We start from the raw sequence: 22,522 nt of genomic DNA, 5'->3' as shown, positions 1-22,522 counted from the left end.
GGACGAAGTCGCAAGCTTGTAACACATGCGAGTCATAGAAACGCCACTTGCCAGTGTCCAAGGTCGACCATGACGTATGCGTGTGCAGCTGTCGAGACGTCACAATTGTCACATTGGACTTACGGTGCCAAATACATGGAGAGTCAGCAATGCCAGGTCTCTGCCTAGTCTCTGCCTCGCTTTAGTGCATTTTGCCGCAATAAAGCCATCTACCTCGAACCTGGTTGCTTGAATATCCGCTCCAAATGGACATGCCAGAGCACTCGGCAGCTTAACTTCGCAGATTGTAATATGGGTCGTAAGAGACTACTTGGTGAGCTCATATTAAAGCTTTGCCAATTAATAAACTTTGCCTTTGCATTTTACGTGTAAGCTATGTTCACGTCTTCGAACGATGGAGCTTTTAAATCAGGCATACGGTTTCCACAGGCTGCTGGAATTGCTTTGAGCGAATCTTTTATTGGTGTTTGCGAGGAACGCCGATCAGGTCTGGCGACCATGTGCAAGTGCGGAGCACGCGACTAAGTTGGGCAGCGTTTTCAGCAGGAAAGGCCTGTGCCACCTGTGCCACTCGAATGTGCGAAATCCACGGATGACCACTGAGAAACGACGACAACGTAAACGACACCGGGATGACGACGATGAACGACACCGCCGGCATGATGACCACTTATGGCGACGACACAATGACGCCTGTTACATAACGACGACAGAACAATGGGAGACGACGAAACGATGACCACGTGGAACTAGGACGCTGGCACTACACGAAGACGGCAGGACGGGCCTGGAATGACGCTGTATTGACGTCGATTTCATTTCATTTCATTTTATTTCCTTAAAGGCCCCATTGAAGGGGTGTTACATAAGGGGTGGGTACATACATACATAAAGAAATTGAAGGCCATATTTTTATTACAGGGTAAGATAATTTGTTACGGTGTTTAAAAATGTGCTAGGACAGGTTATGACTGTGATTTCGTTGGAAAGGCCGTTCCAGTCTGTTGCTGCACGAAAAAAGAATGAAGACGAAAAAGTGACAGTGCGTGTACGTGGGCGCGCGACTTGTTGCGGGTGACCGGTGCGGCTGGCTATGCGTGCCGGGGGGACAATGTATGGTGCTTTGCCAAGTGAGCTGTAAAAGAACTTGTGACAAAGACAAAGACTAGCAATACGGCGGCGAGATGCAAGCAATGATAATCCAGATTCTGTTTTTAGTGCCGATATACTGATGTTGTAGGAGTGCTTAGAATGAATAAATCTTGCAGCCCGATTTTGAAGCGATTCCAGTTGATTGATGAGATATACTTGATGAGGGTTCCAAATGGGGGATGCATATTCTAATTTCGCCCTGACGAGAGACTGATAGGCTAGTAATTTTACATGTTGGGGGGCGTGGCGCAAGTGGCGTTTTAAAAACCCGAGTGTTTTGTTAGCAGATGAAATGATGTTCATAATGTGCGTTTCCCAGGTTAAGTCACTGCAAAGGGTTACTCCGAGATATTTGTAGGAAGGAACTAATTCAAGGTTGACGTCAGCAATTTGGTACGAGAAAACAAGTGGATTTCTGCGGCGGTGGAAGGAGACAGTCTTACATTTGTTAGCGTTTAGTTCCATTAGCCAAAGGTTACACCATTCCTGTACACTTCGCAGGTCGTTTTGAAGGGACGTGTTATCGGAAACGCTGTTAATTTTACGATAAATTACACAGTCGTCTGCAAACATACGGATGTTAGAAGATACATGCATTGGTAGGTCATTAATGTAAATTAGAAATAGTAGTGGACCAAGGACTGACCCTTGGGGTACGCCTGAGGTTACAGGGGTAGAGTTAGATGCTTGATTGTTGACAAAGACTGATTGTGAACGGTTACTTAAGAATTCTTTAATCCATGCTAAAATATTGGTATTCAGATGTAATGCGGCAAGTTTTAGTAGTAGACGCTCATGAGGAACTTTGTCAAAAGCTTTGGCGAAATCTAGGAAGATGGCGTCAGTCTGGGAGTTAGAGTCAAGGTTTACATGCAAGTCGTGAACGAACATAGCTAGCTGCGTTTCGCAGGAAAAACCTTTCCTGAAGCCATGCTGCGCGGGATGAAAAAAATGGTTGGCATCAAGGAAGTCCATGAAATGTGTGTAGATGATATGTTCAAGGATTTTGCAAGGTACACTGGTTAATGAGATGGGGCGATAATTTAATGGGGAGTGTTTGTTGCCTGATTTGTGAATTGGAACGACCTTTCCATGCTTCCAATCTGGAGGCAGCACGCCTGCTGAAACTGACTGTGTAAATAGAAGACAGAGATATGCTGCACAAATATATTTAGTGTTTTTTAGAAGTTTAGACGTAATGTCGTCCACACCAGCTGCCGATGAAAGTTTGATATTGTCTATGAGGGATGTAATGCCAGATGGAAAAAATGTAATAGGTGGCATGGTACATTGAAAGTTCGCATGAGGAATAGAAAATGACATTTCAGTTTCTTGTGTAAATACTGACGCAAAGGTTGTGCTAAACAAGTGAGCGCATTCAGCGTCGGTTAGGGAATCACCTGATTCATTTGATAAGGTAATAGTCCGCGTGTCGTGTGGGCTTAAGACTTGCCAGAATTTTTTTGGGTCGTTCTTAAGCATGTTCGGCACATCAGAATGAAAGAATGAGCGTTTGGCATGAAGTATGGCTTCCAGATAGGCAGTTTCAGCGGTTTTGTATTTTTTCCATGCGTCAGGGTTGTTACGGGACTTGGCTGCTCGGAAGAGACGTTTTTTCTTGTTTTCTAATCGCTTTAGTGCTTTATTGAACCAGGGTTGTGCTGAATTGGAATGAATGCTAATTTGGGGAATGTATTTGCCAACTAAGTTGTTTAGTTTCTCTTTGAAAATTTGCCAATTTTCACCCATGGTATGACAAGGAAAGGCACTTCAAGGCACCAGCAATACTGAACAAATTCTTAACTTGTACCAAATTCGAACTACCAGAATATAAATTCAAGAAACATGTGCGAAATATGCTTTTAAACGTGTAAGAATCATTCGAACAACATCTTTATTTTGCTATTTGGTATATATTTCATTTTGATGTATAAAATTATTTTTTGCCTTTGCACAAGTGCTTATAAGGATTTTGTGACATCTGCATTATGCAATTATGTTGTGCACTAAAAGTGTTGAGTTGCGTGTATTATATTTCATGCCTATGTTTTTGTACAGCGTTTCAGATGATTATTTTTGCATTCTGTCTGCTGCTGTTTAATGGGTCCTTGGGCACTCTCAAGATGTCTGCGACATCTTTTCGCCCAAGAACCTCCGACTTGGTGTTGGAAATAAACTTCACTTCACTTCACTTCACTTCACTTGCAAAACTGGGGTAAAATTGCGTTAGTTCATGATTAATTGCTTCATAATTGCCCTTGTCATACAAGCGAATAAGACACACCGGCGATGTTACGAGACGTCGAAATTACGAATGTGGGACGATCACAGCCCGATAACCGTGAGATAACAAAGCTGGAATTACGATGATAAAATGACGATGGAATTACCGCGCCAGCATGACGACAACGTAATGAAGGAGTAGTGACGACAATTAAATGACAATGGCGGCATGTTGAGAACGGTTTGACGACGCCCACTGCAAAAGGAACGAAGACGCTGTCACAAGAGGGAAGACGGCATGATGACAGCGGAATGATGATTCTCCAGCAATGACAGTATGACGACTACCTGACGACGAAGACATGGTAATGCGATGACGACGACTTTTGGCACTGGCTGTATGACAAACGTGTGACGACGTCTGTGTGACGACGATGGGATGGTAACGCCGGCACGATCAATATTTAATCGCGACAGCAAGATTACGATGAGTTGAAGAAGAAGGAATGGCATGAAAGGAACGATTAAGGCAACATGATAACGACAACAAATCGCGACAGTGGGATCACGGTTCCGAAGTGATGACGACAGAATGACCACAGCGTGTCGCCACGGGCATCAGGGCGATGGGATGATGACGGCAGCAAGAGAAGAGTCAGATGACCAAGCTGGAATGATCATGATAGAGCGACCGCGACGGCATCACGCGGACCATATGTCAAATAATGCATGACGATGAGGGACGAAGACGCAGCGAACACGATATCATGGCAACGGTGGCACCATCACGATACACTGACCACAAGATTAAGACACCGTGATGAAGACGCAAGAACAAGTATTTCCACTGTTTTTTTTTCTTTTAGCTTGAAGAGTGGCCTAAAGGGGATAGTAGGATAGACACAAATGACTGAGATACGCCAACAATGCCAGTTGTATTAATATTTCAACAGAAGGACTGCCGTCCATCTTCAGAGGGGTCCAGTATGCACTGCATTATGGCGCCTAGCGTTTTCGCAATATAACTTATACTGTTCGCGACGCTGCTGCTCAGGGTAAATACTTTCAAGCCATGTTCTCTCGACCAATCACGGATACTTCCTTTCTCTGGATAGGACAGTTGGCCAAGATAAAAATAAACCTACGTGTGCTTGGGACACTTTTGGTCCACATTCCTGCAGGCACTATGGCATACCAAATTGCTGAACTGTGCTACATACAAAAGAGCGCAGAAGACCAGGGACCATAGAAGTTTACAAACCGCTTCATTGAACCTCTGAAAACCAACGAGCATCTGCGTACTTAGACGCAAAGCTATTATTACGGCAACAATCACGGGGTGACAGAAGAGAAATTAGCAATACCCTAGCGGGAACCAATTTCGCACACCTATAGCGCCAATGAAATTGGTCAATTAGTTTATTGCGAAATTCTCTCTTTGGACATAATTTGGCGCTTCCCGTGTATGAATTTCGTACATCCGATAAGTGAACCCGCCATAAATGGGTTGGTCGATTGGTGAGGCTGCCACAAAAGAAGGCAAGCCAAAAATTTAATGCCTACATATGACGCCGCAATTCCTTTTTTCAGTAATCCTCTGGCTTCAAGCATCTATAGACCATGAGCAGCCTCTGGGAACTCTTTGTAGCAGGCTATTCGCACTGTTGCCAATCAGTCACGACTGCCAAAGCACGGGGTAGCGAAGGGGGTCTTCAGGGCTGGGGCGACTCCCTGTCAGTTCAATTGCTTTGCCCTCTTCGCGATGACGTAGAGTTCGGGGTCGACCTTCCGCTTTGCTCCTCGCAAAATCCCGATCATCTCCTTGGCGCAACGCCTGGCTCCCGGCTCCAGAAACGTGTACGCAGTGCACGTCTCGCCCGTCAAGTGCGATGCGTGGCTGATCCGGCGTGCGTACGCCTCGGCGCTGCTTGGGTAGTCGTAGTTGACCACGTAGCGTACGCGGTCCGAGGGCAGCTCCCGCCCGGCCACGTCGGTCGCCACCAGCACGGGCGTCTCGCCTCGGCTGAAGGCGGCAACCGCCCAATCACGGGCGCGCTCCGTCGTTCCTCCGTGAATGCCGACGACGGGCCAGCCTCGGAGCCGCAGCTTGGACACCAGGTCGTCCACCCGCTTCTTAGTTTCGGCAAACACGATGACCTTTCTGACTGCCGCATCCTCATGCCGACTCAGGATGTCCTCTAAGAGCGCCACCAACCTCGCCTCTTTCTCTGACTCGGCACAAATGCAGACCAGCTGCTCGACGCCCCGGTCCGGCGATGTCCGGCACTCACCGACGTTGACCTCGACGTAGTCCTTGAGAAGGGCGTCGACTAGCCGATACAGATCTTTGGGTTTCCTAGACATCCACATCAGCGTCTGCCGATCGGGCCTTATGTGTTTGGCGATGGCGAGGATCTGCTGCTCGAACCCCATGTCAACCATGCGATCCACGCCGTCCAACACGAAGTACGTACACCGCGCTAGCTCCAGCTTGCCCTCCTTCAGGAACGCGTGGATACGGCCGGGCGTCGCTACGCAGATTTCGAAACCGCGACGGAGGTCCCCCAGTTGTTGATCCTTCGACCCACCGGAGACCACGCACGCGCTGCGTACGCCGGTGTGCTTTTCGAATTCACCCACAGTCCGCTCAATCTTGCGGGCTTCCTCGGGCGTTGGTGCCAGCACCAAGGCCATGAAACCCTTGTTGGGCTTCAGGGGCGCCTGATGGATGACGTGGACTATGGCTGGAAGGAGGTAGGCCATGGTCTTGCCCTCAGCTCCCGCTCCGAGAACCGACAGCAGATCCCTTCCCTTGAGCGCCACGGGCCAGCAATGGGCCTGGACGGGGGTCGGCGACGAGGTGTCGTATTCAGTCGCTTCGAGGGCCTCGACCACGCATGCAGGGAAGTTGGCTTCGAACACTCGGAGCACAGGCTTGTGGGTGCCTCGCCCTCTTACGGTGATGCGGTGTTCTTTACAATACTGATTCGCGTGCTCGTCGGTACGGAGACAAGACCTGAAGTGCTCCCGGTAGAAGTTCTTCTGGAAGGGCTCCAATTCCGTTTCTCTCCAATTCGGAGGACCCGTTCGAACGACGTTGCCGACGGAGGTGACGGCACCTCTTCCTCTGGCAATCACCCAAGACGCATCGCTGTTGTCTCCTTTCGGCATGAAATACTTGTACACAAAATCATTATTATTTCCGAAATCGAATAGACCGGCGTTATTGGCGACGGGAACGGGCGGCAGCGGTTCGTTCGGGCCATTGGGAAGGTTCTGCTGCTGGCCTACCAGGACCTCAACGAAGAGCAGGTTCGCCATATCTGCGACCTTTCGACCTTTGTGCTGCAGCAATGGAGTTGTTCTGCCCGATAACTCGCACCGGCCGATTCGCCCTCTTCAACTGACCCTGCTCTAGCCCGTCTTCATCTACTTCGCCTCTCTGTACGAGACAGTTCCTCACTTCCCACTCATCCTGTGCACAGAAAGTTCCAGAGTTACCTTGAGTGAATGTCACCTTGGTTTAACTTCGACGCCTTCAAATCGACTGTCATTTGGTGCACGGCATTTGGGCGACCGCCACGGGTATATAATGCAGCAGCTCTATGCTAAAGCTAAATAATGAGTCTGGAATGTGATAATGATGATAATAACACTTATGGTAAAGATGATGACGAATATTGCGGACAATGGCAGATATCCACAGAGGGATACGGGCCAAGATGCAATGACATAAAAAAAAGAATACGGTAGAACAAGAAATAAAAAGTCGCAGTTTCGCCCTGAAGGCTAAGCATCGATTGCGATAGCAAATGAGTGGACAGCTACACGAAGTAACGATAGTAGTTTTATCTGCCGTATAATCTTCTAAACAGCAAATGAGTGGACCGCTACACGAAGTAAAGATGGTAGTTTTACCTGCCGTATAATCTTCTAAACATAGGCGCACTCACTAACAAGTATGGTGGCATGCGCGTACATGCAAACATGAACACATCGGACTCGATGACCGCGGAAACTCGCTGTCTTATTTAAAAAGCTGCAAGGGGCAGCCAGCGAAGTGACATTCGTTTTGTCTATCGCTTCAAGGAAGAGCGCCGAGAACACATGGCACGCACAAAGCTACGTGCCGCCAACGCACCTAAAATTCTGCCGCCAACACATGTCGTTCTCGAGATACGGGCGGGCGACCGCACGCAACCGCCACATACGCAGTCGCAGCCGTAGTAGAACAACGCCGCCCCTCTTTGCCCTCGGCCCCCGGTCCCTCGCAACGTTGAGTGCCTGGTGCACGACGGGAGACGGTGCGCTTTCATCACGCTTTCGTATCTTTCGCGCGGGCGAGATTGAGCCGGGTTTGTCTTAAAGCCCCTTAAACTTCGTAAAGTAGTGCCACGCTTTGAAGAATGCCGCCTCCTCCTCGCGCTCCCTGGCCGAGGCGGACGCCGCGTCGCTATTGGCTTAAAGCATCACGTGGGCCCCTGCGCCGTTCTTCAGCCCCATTTTCTCTCGAGAAGCGTTACGGAGTGACGAGGAGCGCATGGTTGGCGCCGTTGCTGCGCTCGAGCGGTGTAGGCGGCGCCACGGTCGAGGAGGGAGCGTGAAAGAGAGGAGAAACAGAGAACAGAACTGATTGAAGCCTATCGCATCTATAAACTTGGCCCCGAGAAGTGTGTAAGCGCCCCATCTGTGTTCCTAACCAAGAAAGAGCTTTTATTTCTTGATAACTGTAGACGTGTATAGATAAGGTGTTGACCGTGTTTTTATGCGAAGCATATTACGAGGGCTCAACCCAGCTCCTCAGGCGCGGCGGTGACCATGAAATCACGTGACACCGTGACGTCACGACAGAGGAGAAGTGGCTTTGGCTCAACTCTTGCAAGACGGGCTGGGTGGGAATCGAACCAGGGTCTCCGGAGTGTGGGACGGAGACGCTACCACTGAGCCACGAGTACAACGCTTCAAAGCGGTACAAAAGCGCCTCTAGTGAATGCGGTGTTGCCTTAGAAACGCGCTGTTTCTAAGGCGTGCGTCTCTTGCTCAGGCGCACATTTCGTTGCCGCGCCGAACGCTGCTTTGCTCGACGCTCACCGCGTCCAATGCGGGGCGCGTAGTCGCTGCCCTGTAGCCCATTGTCTTACACCCCTTGGCGGGTCGACGGGAACGCTGTCGCGTTCCACTCTTGAAGGCGAAGAAGTAATGCATGAGTTGTTTCTTCGTCTAGCCGAACCAAATATAGCCAAGCAACAGCAGTTCACCAGGCTAAACAGTGGTTCAACAACTAAAATAAAGGCTAGTATGCTTCGCATCCTGGGCTTAACCTTACCTAAGCCACAGCCATTTTTTTTGTTTTGTTGTGCCTGCGCATGTTCAGTACGGACTTGGGGGACGTTGTTTTCATGAATAAAGTTCAGTTGTTAGTCCAGCCACCTTCCTGTCTCTTTGTCTATGTCTGCCTCTCGATTTTTTCCTGCTCTAAAGTTTGCTGGCATTCTCCTAGCATAGAAACGAGGAGGAGTGAAGGCGGAGGAGGAGAGTGTTTCACGATCGTCGGCTCCACTCGCGCGCCTTCCCTCGCACCAACAGCGTAGTGCGCGCGGCGATGGTGTTGTGGCGCTTCTACTTAATGCGGAACCTCACGGCGAAGGCGACGCCGCAGGCGCAATGTCCGCTCGGAGTGTCCATATAATTGCTATCCCCATAAAAAAGAAAAGCCGCGGCGTGTGCTGTGCAGATGGTAGAAGTAATGGTAGTGGTAATGGCAACAGCAATGGTAATAATGAGAATAGTAACGCTAGATTATATAATTTATTTAAAAATACATTATTATTTACCTAAATATAGAGGAATGAGAAGAAGAACGCGTTGTTAGCAGAAAGTCTGCTATAGGGAAGGACTGAAGGAATTCAAAGCTGCAAAAAGAAAGTAACGAAAAGAGAAAAGGAAGAAACGCAGGCTTATTTGACGAAAGAAATAAACACAGAAATATAAGAATTAGGAAAACCGAAAAGTAAGCTGATGTTAAGTTAGTGCTGCATTCTTTGTGTTGCGACTGAAATTTGGCACCCCAAGACAAGCTCTCCTGTAACTGAAGGTGAGTGTCGCGGCCCCGAGAGAAAGCAAACGTTGGAAGTCAAGGAAAGTGCAAGATGGAGAAATGGAGCTCCGATAAATCTATCTTCAATCGACAAAAAAAAAGGGGGGGGGGGGGGCAAATGTCTCAGATTCATCATCAAAATTAAATAGAGGGGAGTGCGTTCGCCCAGCGTTGTGCAAATACAAGATTGTATGATTCTTTTGATTCTGTCCCCACTACTTCGGGTGCGTGCGAAATACGCAGGAAAGAAGGACTGTGTGCCAATTACTCGGACTCTCGACGGAGCGCCAATTCGTGACGTGGAGACACTCAGAATATTGGGGATGTGGATACAGCAGAACGCTGGCACATCCCACACCCTTCAAAAACTAAAGGGAGTCACAGGCAACGCGGCCAGAATGATACGGAGAGTGGCAAGAAGCAGAGACGGCCTAAGTGAGGGAGAGACCATCAGCCTGGTTCACGCATTCGTAATTAGCCGAATCACATACGCCCTTCCGTATCAGGCCTTGACAAACCAAGATATCACACAGGCAAACACAATAATAAGAAAAGCCTTCAAAGCCACCCTTGGTCTCCCCGAATGCGCTAGCACAGAGAGATTCGAGGGACTGGGTCTGCACAACACTTTTGACGAATACGCAGTCGCGACGTTATATGCTCAGAGAGAACGGCTTTGTTCTTCAACTCAGGGCAGGGAAGTATTGGCGAGGTTAGCCTTTCCCCAGAGACCACAGTATCGCGGAGAGGAAACGGCACATATAGACCGCAACGTTCGATCGCACATCGCGGTGGCCCCAATTCCCCAAAACATGCACCCCAAGTACCATCCCGGACGACGCAGAGCAAAGGCAAAGACTCTTCACAAACGTTTTGGCATGGGACCGAAAGTGTATTACACGGATGCCAGTCGAACCAGCTAAGACACCTTCACCATAGTCTGTACATGTAAGAACAACATAACAACGGCATCGTTCAAAATCACCTCGGCATGCGTGGCAGAGGCTGCAGCAATCGCCTTGGCCATTCAGGACGCCGAGCGCCAAACCAATTCGGCTGTCATATTATCCGATTCACAAGCGGCTTGCCGCTTGTTTCTACATGGAACGGCACCCCAATCAATACTCGAAATTTTAGGCAACCGACTAGAAGGGCACCACACTATCATATGGTGTCCGTCACACGAGAGACCGGCAGGAAACGCGAGGGCAGACCGTATTGCTCAAGGATTGAACGTCTGAGCAATGACATGGCCTAGCGACAACCTTCCACCAAATTCTCATGACATCCTCCTACAGCAAAGGCAGGAGCGGAAATGTTTTGGACATCCTCACTCCGATTTGAACAGCCAACAGGAGAGGGACTGGCGTCGTATTCAGATGAATACATACCCCAACTTGCACCACCTACACAGAATACACCCCAAGAGGTTCACTAACGAGTGCCCGTGGTGCACAGACATGTACACCCACACTAAAACACATCCCACGGGAGTGCCCCAGGAGGCCTCCGCACATAGACAGCCCCATATTACACCAACATCCACTAATGAGGAATTTAACCTCAACCTTAACCCTCAATCTCAACCCCCCCTTTTTTTACCTTACCTATTATTAGCATGTTTAAGTTGCTTTCATTTCTTGCTTATGCAATGTTGACTACGCTATTGCACGTTATATTGTTTTTTTTTATCGCTGGTTCATTTCAGATTTTTATTTCTAATTCTTGTTATAATGCGACCCGGTTCTTGGCGCTAGCTCCCAATGTGGATTTGTGCGTTATTGTTGTTGCCTCAAAACATGGCTCATACCCACTGGGGTATTGCCGATGGGATCATCCTCATCGTCATCATCGCGTACCTGGCTCGCGATGTGCTCGCGAGCCCTTCCATTCGTTCGATCGGTGCGTTCGCTCTGGGACACGTCGCCTCTTCGAGCAGCGTTCCCGGTATTCTCAGCAGGCAGTCGCAGCCCACGTAAGTAAAAGCGCACGCAAATTACGCACATAGAGGCAGCTCATTGAATAGCGTAGAGGTCTTCCCGGCGTGGAAGTATTCGCTTATACGCGACTCTGCAACGGAGGCACGGGTAAACGCGGCTGATACGCTGGCAGAGACACGCCACCGCGACAGAGTATCAGTAGCATAGGCTTCGTGAAATGCGTCAGTTCAACAACTAGAGAACCTGCTGTTGGTTCACACTATATATGGACTAACCTTGATTTCGGCCCGGGCGCCACCTCTGCGACTGTGAAACGAACCAGCGACCTTGTCATTTAGGAGCCCAACGCCATAGTCACGGAGCCGCTGGGTGCTGAGAGATTTACAGCTCCTCCAATATAGTTAAGCAAAAAGTATGGCAGCTTACACGAACATGGGGTACTTGAATCGTTGCGCAGTACGACCACATGACGCCAAGAAACGGTATCGCAAAGAAAAACTGCCTCGGCTTCACTGTTTGTTGTCTTGGCGTGGTGGCAATTAACATAGAAGTGATCCCCTCGGATTCGCTTATTCTTCTCACTTATTATATAGGCTGCTTTTTCCTTCTCTCTTTATCGTTCACTGATTTTTTTTAATCACCCTTGGCATGTAGCACAGTTCTACTCCTTGAGCTAGACTACTATTGGAGGCAGATATTTTTCGACAAAAATTCGACATGGGTTTGTCGAATAAGATATTGCTAATTACTCTTACTTACGTTACGGCTTGTATTGGAAGCTATGAATTGTAGCCGGTGACTTGGAAAGTTATCTGCATATGCAGCGAATTCTGAGCGTTACACTAGTTTTCGAGGTATGCGTTCCCAGAGTTTGCGAATAAGTGAATTGGAGTTCCACTGACTTTTGAGACTCGATGCACAAAAACGCGTTTTGTTCAGAAAAGTAAGCGGAAAAACAGTAAATGTTTACCTCGAGTTAGCGTTTCGAGATTCGTCCCAAGTGGGCAGGTCTTGCGGAACGTCACTGGCTTCAATTTGTGCATCGCAATAATATGTGCACTAAAGTATTTAGTTTAAGTGTTGCTTAGTAAAATAGCTAGGATTTCAATTTTTTTTTCAGGCGCTGCTCTCGCTGACATTCCATCCATCCTGCCCGGCGTGGTGGCTCAGGCCAAGGCCATTCCCAGAGATCCAGTCCACAGCGACGTGAGCCGACTTATGCGCGGCATCGGACTAACTTGCTACCGGCTACAGCTTGCCGACGACGTCCCCGTCAGCGTCCAGCGCCTCCTGTGCACGGCCATCGCCTTGAGGCCATATCCCGACGTGAGCGAGACGTGCAGACAGCAAGCACTTGCAATCACGGATATAACGAAATAATGTATATAACGAAGTAACTCTGGCTACCCCTTTAACTTCGTTATAACGAGGTTATACTGTATGTCACTCCTGACGGAGTGTCCGACGTAATGGCGGAAACAATGTTAACAACGTTAACAATGGCGGAAACAACTTTTTCTCTCTCGCGCGGCGTGCACAGTACGCTCGCTCACTCACTGACTGAGCAAGTGTGCAAGTGGAGGGTGCAAGTGCATAGTGTGCAAGTGTGCACAGCGGCTACCGCTTTTGCATGCACTCGCAGAACCAAAGACGAGCACCTAGAAAGAATTAGACGTGCTTGCATGGCTGAAACTTTCCGCCACGAGATTCCGGTGGCGCACACCAGCCTTCGGCTCGCCAACCGCCCCGTAGAAGCGCGCGTCATTTGTAAGGCAAGAACTTTGAACGAGCTGGTGCGTCGAGTACTATGCTTACATAGTTGCAAACTCTCCCGATTTGTCCCGGGGAGACTATACGAAATTCCGACCAATTCTCCCCTATTGTACGCACATGGCCATCAACCTCGTGAAAAATGGCCAAAAGCCCACTGCGAAAGAGAAGAAAAAAAAAACGCGTCATGCAACACAGCCGCATCATAAGTGCCATTACGCGTTTAGTACCTACCCAATACTGATTTAATTTAATTCTGGGGTTTTGCTAGCCGAAACCCCAATTTGATTGTGATTCACGCCGTAGTCGAGGACTCCTCCAGATAGATTTTGACCACCAGGGCATATTTAACGCGCGCCCAATGGGGCGGGACACGTACGTTTCTGCATTTCGCCCCCATCGAAATGCGACCGCCGCGGCCGGGATTTCATCCCGCGACCTCGTGCTCAGCAGAGCAACGCCATTGCCGCTAAGCCATCGCGGCGGGTAAGACTGCTTTAACTCCAAGCCCTTTGCGCGTAGGCTGCGTAAGCCTAAGTCAGCTCGCTTGAAATCGACGCGTGCGTACGTTGGCGAGAGCGCATGAGGCGAAGGGAAAATAGGCGTTGCGCGACGGCCAGCATTCTGAAGCCAGCTGCGCCATTCTTTGACAATGTGATGCGGATAAGCACGTTAGGAATGGGAAGGAACCACTGTCAAGGGGACATGTATGAACGTGTTCATTAATTGTGCACGCGCAGACGCATCCTTTCCGGTCACAGTACGAGCGCCGAGGCGTCTAATAACTGTACTGGCAGCCATTCGGAGCTGCTTCCGACGCTGCCGTGGTCCAGTAATACTCTTTTTTTCTATTGGACTAGCTTTGGATAATACGTCCTCCGCAGACGGATCGTCGTGGTTCTGACCAACTCGCAAGGGTTTCCACCAGTCCGACGCGCAAACAACCGCAGCAATAAGCATACTCAGTACACGCACGTCAGTTTTCCGGTGCAAGCCCCGGAGTAAGGGCACATTCACACCGGCGACTGACAGTGGTCGCGCGACCAAGTTGGTCGCAAAGCGACCAGTCGCAAATGGTCGCAAACGGTCGCCTTTCTTGAAAAGCTACCATTTTGGGCCAGTCGCTCTCTGCGCGATTTTTCAGTCGCGCGACCGTGGTCGCAAAACTGATAAACCAATCAGCGGCGCACCGGAAGTGATCTTTCGTGTGTCTACATCCGGCCTCCTCCGGCGTCGCGTTCAAATTCCGCGTAGATTCCGAGAGTTCTCGCTGAGAACGATAATCACCGGGATTGCGACTTGCGGGTCGCGCTCAGCCGGGCTTGCCGGTGTGAACATCCGTCGCCTTCGGTCGCATTTTGATTGCGAGTAGCAAATGGTCGCGCGACCTCCTCAAGTCGCCGGTGTGAATGAGCCCTAACAGGGAGGACCTGTCCTATTATACGCGCGAGCAGGTGCGGATGATAGTTCTGCACGAGGCGACGTGGAACATGGATCCTGGCTCCAGGCGCGAGACGTGGCAACCGGTGGCCATGGCCCTGCGCTACGAGAGAGCGTTCCTCGTCCCCAGCGACTTTGCGGACACCCAGGCCCTGACCGACCACCTCCACTTTCAACACTACGGAAAGCAGCATTGCGTCAACACGACACAATACATCAAGACTCAGTTCGGCAAGGGCTATATGGTACGTTGGGCAGCGAGGCAGCGTTTCCACTGTTTCTTCAACGGTGTATGACTGAAAAGCTGGACTAGCTGGCCCTAATTGAGATGACGCATTGGGTTCTTGCGGACAGCAGAATGCATACTGTCTGCTGCAGATGTCTCACGCATCGTGAAAGTGAATTTTTTGCGACATACCTTTTTTTTCTGCTCCTGCTTTTTTTTTTCTCTTTATCCGGAGGTCGACACGGCAGCATCAAATATTAGAGTTAACGCTGGCGTGCAAAGTGCGCAACAGTGTGTGTAATGACGCAGAGCACAAACCTCAGTTACCCTGATGTAAATGCTCGAATATGAAAAGGAATAGGTGCGTTGACTCCATATTCCCGGGAAATGTGCTGACGCTTACTTTTACAGGACGGAAGGACGACAACCCATACCTAAGCTATCAACAACGTCTAGTCTTTCTTTCGTCCTTTCTAAGTAAGTTTCTACTTCTTTCCAGGCAAGTATGAGCCAATTTAGCACAGCTGAAAACCAATGTTGGCGTCGCTCGCGCACATAATCCACATGTGTGGATGGGTGGAGCCAGGCTTACGTAACGTGCACGGCTATATATGTACAGCTTGTCCCACCTATCATGGACCAAGATTTTAAGATATGCAGATGCCACGCAGCTGGACAGTACCAAGATAATGTTGTTTGCCTTCTCGTGGACATACTCAGAATACCTTTTGTATTCTGCCTAATTACATAATTAGTCTTAATTATTCAGATTTTCAAATATTATAGTTAGATGAAAAGTGTCCGTGAGAAAACTGCAGAGCAACATGAAAAATTCCCAATATAGCTTTCTGTTCCCCAATACGCGCTAACATAAAAGTGTTTTTCTCAGGTTGAAAGAAGCCCACGAATACACGCAAAGAGCTCGAGCGGCCAGTCGCGCGGCAATTTTTGCGTTTATCCGGGGGCTTCTTTCACGCTCGCAAAAAAACTTTTATGTAGCACATACTAAGCAGAAACAACCTGTATCGGAAGTTTTTCATGTTGCTATACAAGTTTCTCTTTGACACTGTTGACCTAATTATAGTTTTGGTACTGTTGACAAGGTAAGACTAATTATATCATTAGGTGGATTGCAAAAAGTAATCACCGTATCTTCAAGCGAAGGCAAACAACATTACTTTGCTTCTGTCCAGCTACGTGGCATTTGCATATATTTAAACCTTCGTGCATGATAGTTGGGACACTCTGTACGTATATAGCAAGAGTCTGTAGAGTATTTGTCGGCAGTGCAAGTTATTGTTCTGACCAAAATCATTTTTTTTGTCTTTCAAGAACACGCAGCTCCGGCTCAGCAAGGGCAAAGGCTACCCATACCCTGGTGTGCAGGACCCCATTCGCAAGCACTCGGCGTTCGTGGACAAAGTGATGGACAAATCGACGAGCATGCAGTTCCAACTCATCAGCACATCGGCGATGCCCTCGATTTCCACGCGCGACCTTTTCTACAAATTGGACGAGGCCAAGTCTAAACAGGACGTCGCCAAGATGGGCCTCATGGTCGCCACGCTCGAGGACGTTCTGCAGGGGTGGGTCGCTTCTTCAGGCCCCCTTTCTATGTTTACCTTCGTGCAAATGCTGAAGCAGCTTAGCCCTCGGGGGCGCCGGGTAAACTTATTCACTGAAGTCCAAGATCAGGGAGTTCAGCCTATGGCTCACGAAGTTGGTACCCATCGCTTCAAAATATCCAGCTTACACGTCCAGCTGTTTTTGGAAGTCTTTGTCGTCATCTGGGTAATCTGGACAATCTGGGTAATCTGGGTCTTCAGCGTTGCTGTCACTGTCACCTCAATCACCAGCATCAAAAACTGGATCATAATTATAGTTTTTATGGTTGTTCTTGAATGTCGTAAGCATATTCTTCGTTCGCTTTGGTCTCATTGGCAGTTTCTCGGACCATAGGAACATTGTTGTATGCGATGAAGTCTTTTTTTTTTTTTTTTGGGGGGGGGGGGGGGGTCTTCGTTTTACCTTCACGTTTTCGTCTTTCTTTTTGTCCTCGAATTCAAGTTTTCATCGGTGACCTCTTCTGAGCTGGCTTCCTGCACCGCCCGGTGTTGCAGCAGCAACTGCAGACCAGTTTGTTTGCTAGAAGGACGATGTTCATCTCTCAGTTTGGAGTGGGGGTCGTCGGAATGAACCTAGGGGCTTTTCCCCTGACGCTTTGCTTCTTTAACTTGTTGGATCGCCGCATCGATATCGCCAAGATCAAGGCTGCTGACGGTGGCGGCGAACAGAAATGTGCAATTCTCTCGTGCACATCGACTCGCCGTCATTTTGTTGCCAGCAAAATCGCGTCCGCGGGATTCTCCTCCGCTTTGCGTTTAAATCCTTGACGGCTGTCCTCATTGCCCCAGTTTGATCCAAGGACATTTCACGTACAGTCGCACGCTCTCAAACCAACGCAATTTCATAAGTCTTCGTTTATTTTACGTGCTTTACTTTAAATCAAATTATAAACAAACGTATTGAAACCTCTTGTGTTCACGTTTTCATTATATTACCTACAAGACAAGTTTCACTTCAGGAGAGTACAGACTAGATCTGTACTTAATCCAAAAAGGCTAGCTGCAATGACCGGTGGTGAATATCCACCAAACTGCAAACATTGTAGCTGTGGGCCCCTTGCGGACCAAGATCACATCTTGTGGGGATGCCAAAAGAACCCTCCCTCGAGAGAACTCTTTAGGCGAGCTCCCTCACATGACGAGTGGGAGAAAAAAACGAAACCTTCCAACCCGCAAGACCAGATACGGTTGGCGGAATGGGCAGATAGCGTCGCGGCAAAGCAGACGCCACGCTAGCCCACACCGCTGGGAAAGAAAGCTCCACTAAAACTTGACAATAAAAGTTTTTTCTCTCTCTCTCTCACCGAGTGGCCGAGCAGAATCATCGAGCGCGAGACGCTCATCTGCGCAATATATTTTGGAACTAAAATAAAGATTGATCGACTGACTGACACAGCTATTGATTACCTGAGCGAGCCGGCAAGTTTAGTGATGTTCATTGCTTTCAAGATACTGGTGTCGTTGGGTGAAGCTAAACACTTTGCACAAAACAATATAGTCGTTCCGGCGACATCTCTACATTTACTAGAGCAAGAACACAACCAAAAGGAGGGGCGGGGGGGGGGGGGGGGAATGGGCGCAATGCTTACTAAGAGACAATGAAAGGGGAAAGTTGACAACAAGCGGTTGCCAGACCCGTCAAGGGAGCAACAAGGAAAATGCTAAACCGTATACATATTCACCTAATGAGCTACGAACAGTTCGATAATGGTATCCACATAATTACTCGGTAATTGTGGAATACTACGATAGTATACTTATAAAACGTTCGTATGCACTTGAAGTCGTGCACAATAACGTAATAAAGTCGAGATCGACTTTAACAGCAGCATATCTAAAACATGAATAAAGAAATTCAATAATACGGATATAAAGCTTTTGCAGAACCCTTGCACACAGCGTGTACAAGGGATCAGCGTGTACAAATGGATTCCGTTTACAGAACCGCGATATCTGTTTTTGATGCAGAGCTATTAATTTATGAACGTTTGTGCGTCTACTTTTTTCCGAACTTGCGAATGTTTGAATATCTATTTCACAAAATTTGGGCCGTAAATCGAAATTCCGCTTCCGACAGTGACTAGAATTTGACTTTCTCTCTCAAATGCTACAAATTTCATTAAAATCGTTCCAGGGGTTATCTCCGAAGAGCGTTTTTTTTTCGTTTAAAGTGTATTTGAATAGGCCGCGTAGGAGTTGGGCCTAAAGCTTCCTCTTAAGGGATCAAATCGCAGCAGGCACATACGGAAAAGCTCTGAAGGCCTGCCAGTACTTATTAAGCATGTCGGTGCTCATACTGTGACAGGAGGTGGCGGGTGCACGCTGTATAGCTAAGGATTACATACTGTGTCCCTTGACAATTGCCCCTTCCCACGCTTGTTATGCTTCACCGCGGTACTTTCGCGTATGCTTCACCGTTCATCATTTCTGTACAGAGGCGAAGCTGACTTTCAAGACCGGCTTTGCAACGCGTCGTGCTTTCCGAGCTTCGAAGCCAATCGCGAGGACCACAAAGGCGGAGTCGGTGCCATTGCTAACAGCGGCGAATTCCTTCAATGAAAAACACGGCACAGAACTGCAACAAGCTTAAGCGAACATTGAAGCAGCTAGGCCTAGCGTTGCCGCGGTGGTGGCTACGGCTGCCAGCGGATTTGCGTGCAAGAGCGCCGGTTCGAGGCGGCGAGGTAATAGAAATGGCGGCGGTGGTGGCTACGATCAATGCCGTTTCGGACCTGCAGTCATTGTAGAAAGTCCGGAAAATCGGACGGCGAAAGGTTCTTGCGTACAAAATTTCAGACGCTCTTATACACTGACTCTAAGGTTACGTGGTGGTGCCGCGAAGCTGTGTGAATTATCGGGCGTCCGGAAAGTCGGTCGTTGACTCTACACTGGCAACTCAACTCCTCCAGCCGAAGACACGGCGTCAAAGACGATATGTTACGATTGCTCTCTGTTACTCGAGCCAGCACCACACGACTTTCGTTCCCTTTAAACAAAATTACAGCTAATTTTCTCTGTAGAAGCAAATTCTTCTAGTTTTCCCTGGGTATTTTCAGACTATTCAAAATCCCTGAGAATTCCTGGTTTTCCCGGTTGGTAGACACCCTGGAACTGCCCCTCCACCGCGGGTCGGGCGCGGTATTGCACTGTCTTCGGGATTGGCCCAGGTATGGGGAGTTCTGTGTCTACACACGCACACGATCCTAGGGCAACTAGCCCTTAACAGTTTCGCTGTAACAAGCCGACCCCTCTATCCCTGTATAACTCGCGGAGAAATAAAAGAAAAACAATAATTTGAATACAAGTCGACCCACATCTTTTTTTAGTAAAACGAATAACTTTGAACACGACACACCTTTGTTTACTTTATAAGCTCGGCTACTAATCTCGCTAGTCCAAGCCACAAGCTGCAACTTCGTCGGAACCGCAAGATAATTCTTCCTCGTCGGATGCTCCCCAGGCACACACGGCATCGTAAGCGACGTCCGCAATGCCGTCAAGCGCGTAGGGATATTCAGCATTTCTTAAAGTCAGTACTGTACTTCCGGCATTGGCGACGGAGAAGCTTCGTCAGCTTCGTACCTTTGCTAGCTGTGTTAACGAGTACAGGTCAAACTTTGGTCGCTAATATAGGTCGGCAGCTCATTTTGGGCAACATTTTCGGAAAAAGAAAAATGTCGCCCTATATTCGAATAAATGCGGTAATTCACAAAACACATACTTCTAAATTCTGAACTGTCATGTTGGGCAACTTTTCACCGACATCTGGGGAATGGACAAGGCTTACTATTGTATTCGTCAAGTCACCTCTATGAGGTTTCCTACGAGGATGTTCTCAATGCAAACTCCCGCCGGCATTGCATGTGAAAAAAATTGAGAACACTGATAAATAGCTAGAACGCCAATTACGCCGAACACATACATTCTCAGTGAACTGTACTGTCGAAATAACGCGGTAGCATTTTAGGAAGGCGTACCCTCAGCTGTCAGTGTTGGAACTTAATTGGCCATGGGAAAAAAAATGGATATCGACTGTCTCCATGTATATTGTCACGGCTGCCGTTTGATGCTGGTACCCCCACAAAGACGAGACTGCGGCAAGACAAACGTTTATTGAGATGAACTTGTGTACCGTGAACAACCAATTAAGTGGCGATTTAGCGACAAATGTGATAAGAATGTATTAGTATTGTGCCGCACTTCCCTGAGCCCTCGAATCCATATATCCACTTTGATTAAAATGAGAAGTAGGCTAGAAGACATAACCAATTTGAATCGGAGTTACTCGGTCGGAGTAACCACACTGCAAGGCGTTGCTCAGGAGTAACTGACGGTGGTGCCAAGCAAGTCACCTTTAGTTGCTATATATATATATATATATATATATATATATATATATATATATATATATATATATAGACACGCTTTTCTAAGTTCTCTCTAGGTACCACGAGTTCACCGGTTTCCCACATTTCACACATACAATGTTTTACCACTTTGACATTCCTGCACTCCTAAAAGCGTTTACAACCTTTGTGGTTTATCTTGTGCCACAACAACAGTCACCATCGGCTTTGCTTACGTTTCCTTTCCTGAAAACTGGGCACTCGCTACTCTCCCGTCGAGAATGCTATGTCACGCTGATGACGTGCAATGTCGTTTCCGGCCTAGAAGTACCAGGCACGCAGCGTCAATAAGGCGCACAAAACGGATGACGACTATCGTTGCGGCACAAGAGAAGCCCCAAATAGAGCAAAATTTTTTAAAGAGTTTCAACGCTGACAAATTAAAAGCAACTAGTGCAGTCGCCGCAACATGTGCAAGCACGGGCGGTGGTCGCCGAACAAAAAGATCGCTTATGTGTGGCCAGTATTTGAAGGCTGCCAACGAACACGCGCATAACTATCCCGAGGTGCCAGCCTGTCTGATACGATGGGCCCATCGAAAGTACAAAGCTGGTATCGCAGTAGGTTGCGTGCGAATGCAAGCGCGATAACAATATTTTCACTCGAGGGTCACAGGCTCACAGCTGAAAAACAGAGAAGCACGTGGCAATGATGACTTCGCGCAGTCGGCTAAAGCTACTCTGTAAGATTGTCCAAAATGTGGCAGTGCTTAACTTGCCAACAAGAAGCCAGCAGTGACCTAAAATAGAACATACAAGCAAATTAATGCAAAAGGAACGGACAGCGAAAATATACTGCACACTCTAGTTAAAAATGTGCCAACGCTTTGACCAGAGCGGTTAAATAACCCCTGGGGGTCCAAATTAATCCGGGGTCTCCCGTTACGGCATGTCTCATGATCAAATCACGGTTTTGGCACGTAAAACCTCCCTGCCCTTCCCCCTTTTTTGACGAGAACACTTAGCTAGGCTGGTCAACTTTAAGCAGGATTTATGCCCTGAGCAACACGGGATACAGAAACTCGCAATAGCCGGGATGAACGGCATGCAAGAGGCATGTGAAGTGAAAGCAGTGAAACAAAACGGCGTAATCTGCCTTGGTCGCACGGGCCAAGGAAATTAACTAGGAGAGAGCGTTACGACACGCAGGCAGCTTTGGCAAGCGAACTCCCCATGGGATCAATAATCACTTGAACTCACCGTGAAGCCATTCCCTTCGCTTTTTCTCTGGCGGAGTAAGCCAGGCATGTGACATCTAAGACTCAGCGTGTACAGTCCGAGACCCTCCGGTCCCTGACAGTTTGTAACGGATGCGTACTTATTCGGCTGTCCTGCCGTAGCTCTGAGTGCAAGAGCGGCAGCACTGAAACCTTTCGCGCCCTCTCACGCGAAGATCACGTGTTGGGCCGACTCGTTTGGCTTCAATCGGTGTTGCGCAACGCTTCCTCCCTCCTATTCTTTTTCTTTCTTTCGTGATTAGGTGCCTCTACATGGAATGTACCTCACTGAAAGCTGGTATTAACAGGGAGGTAGGAAAAGAAACCAGAAGGGAGAATTCATTACGTCGCGCAGCCAGCTCTCGTGGGCGAACTCGCCGTGAAGATGTATTGATGGCGCGACCCCTTGCTGCAATGCTGTAGCGAA

The 22,522-nt window shown here is 48.4% G+C and overlaps 2 protein-coding genes and 1 pseudogene across 4 annotated transcripts in view; 1 reads left to right on the top strand and 2 right to left on the bottom strand.

Moving 5' to 3' along the window:
• LOC135917950 (alpha-(1,3)-fucosyltransferase 7-like) overlaps positions 1–22,204 on the bottom strand; it is a 171,547-nt gene extending 149,343 nt beyond the window's left edge. For 2 of the 3 annotated variants that reach the window (XM_070525859.1, XM_065451593.1), the window contains exon 1: positions 22,079–22,204. The gene's annotated coding sequence lies outside the window, so the exon portion shown is untranslated. The remainder of the gene's footprint in view (positions 1–22,078) is intronic. The other variant, XM_070525860.1, reaches the window with a different exon arrangement.
• LOC135917966 (probable ATP-dependent RNA helicase DDX5 pseudogene) lies at positions 5,110–6,696 on the bottom strand (annotated as a pseudogene).
• Positions 11,342–16,840, top strand: LOC135917990 (uncharacterized). The gene is made up of 4 exons (XM_065451646.1): positions 11,342–11,447; positions 12,533–12,738; positions 14,637–14,867; positions 16,181–16,840. The coding sequence occupies exons 1-4, from the start codon at positions 11,342–11,344 to the stop codon at positions 16,805–16,807; spliced, it is 1,170 nt and encodes a 389-aa protein (XP_065307718.1). The 3' UTR covers positions 16,808–16,840.
• Positions 22,205–22,522: the final 318 nt, after the last annotated feature.

The sequence above is a fragment of the Dermacentor albipictus genome, chromosome 9 (genome assembly GCF_038994185.2).
Source record: "Dermacentor albipictus isolate Rhodes 1998 colony chromosome 9, USDA_Dalb.pri_finalv2, whole genome shotgun sequence".
In the NCBI taxonomy this organism is placed as follows: domain Eukaryota; kingdom Metazoa; phylum Arthropoda; class Arachnida; order Ixodida; family Ixodidae; genus Dermacentor; species Dermacentor albipictus.
Note: the sequence above shows the minus strand (reverse complement) of the source record. Positions and strands in the feature narration are given on the sequence as shown.

What these genes read in the sequence shown, in the direction of transcription:
- LOC135917990 (XM_065451646.1), top strand. Translation starts at nt 11,342, where the DNA reads ATGTGCTCGCGAGCCCTTCCATTCGTTCGATCGGTGCGTTCGCTCTGG. An exon ending in AGCAGGCAGTCGCAGCCCAC is followed by an intron (nt 11,448 to 12,532) that starts GTAAGTAAAAGC and finishes TTTTTTTTTCAG; the next exon opens with GCGCTGCTCTCGCTGACATT. An exon ending in AGTTCGGCAAGGGCTATATG is followed by an intron (nt 14,868 to 16,180) that starts GTACGTTGGGCA and finishes TTGTCTTTCAAG; the next exon opens with AACACGCAGCTCCGGCTCAG.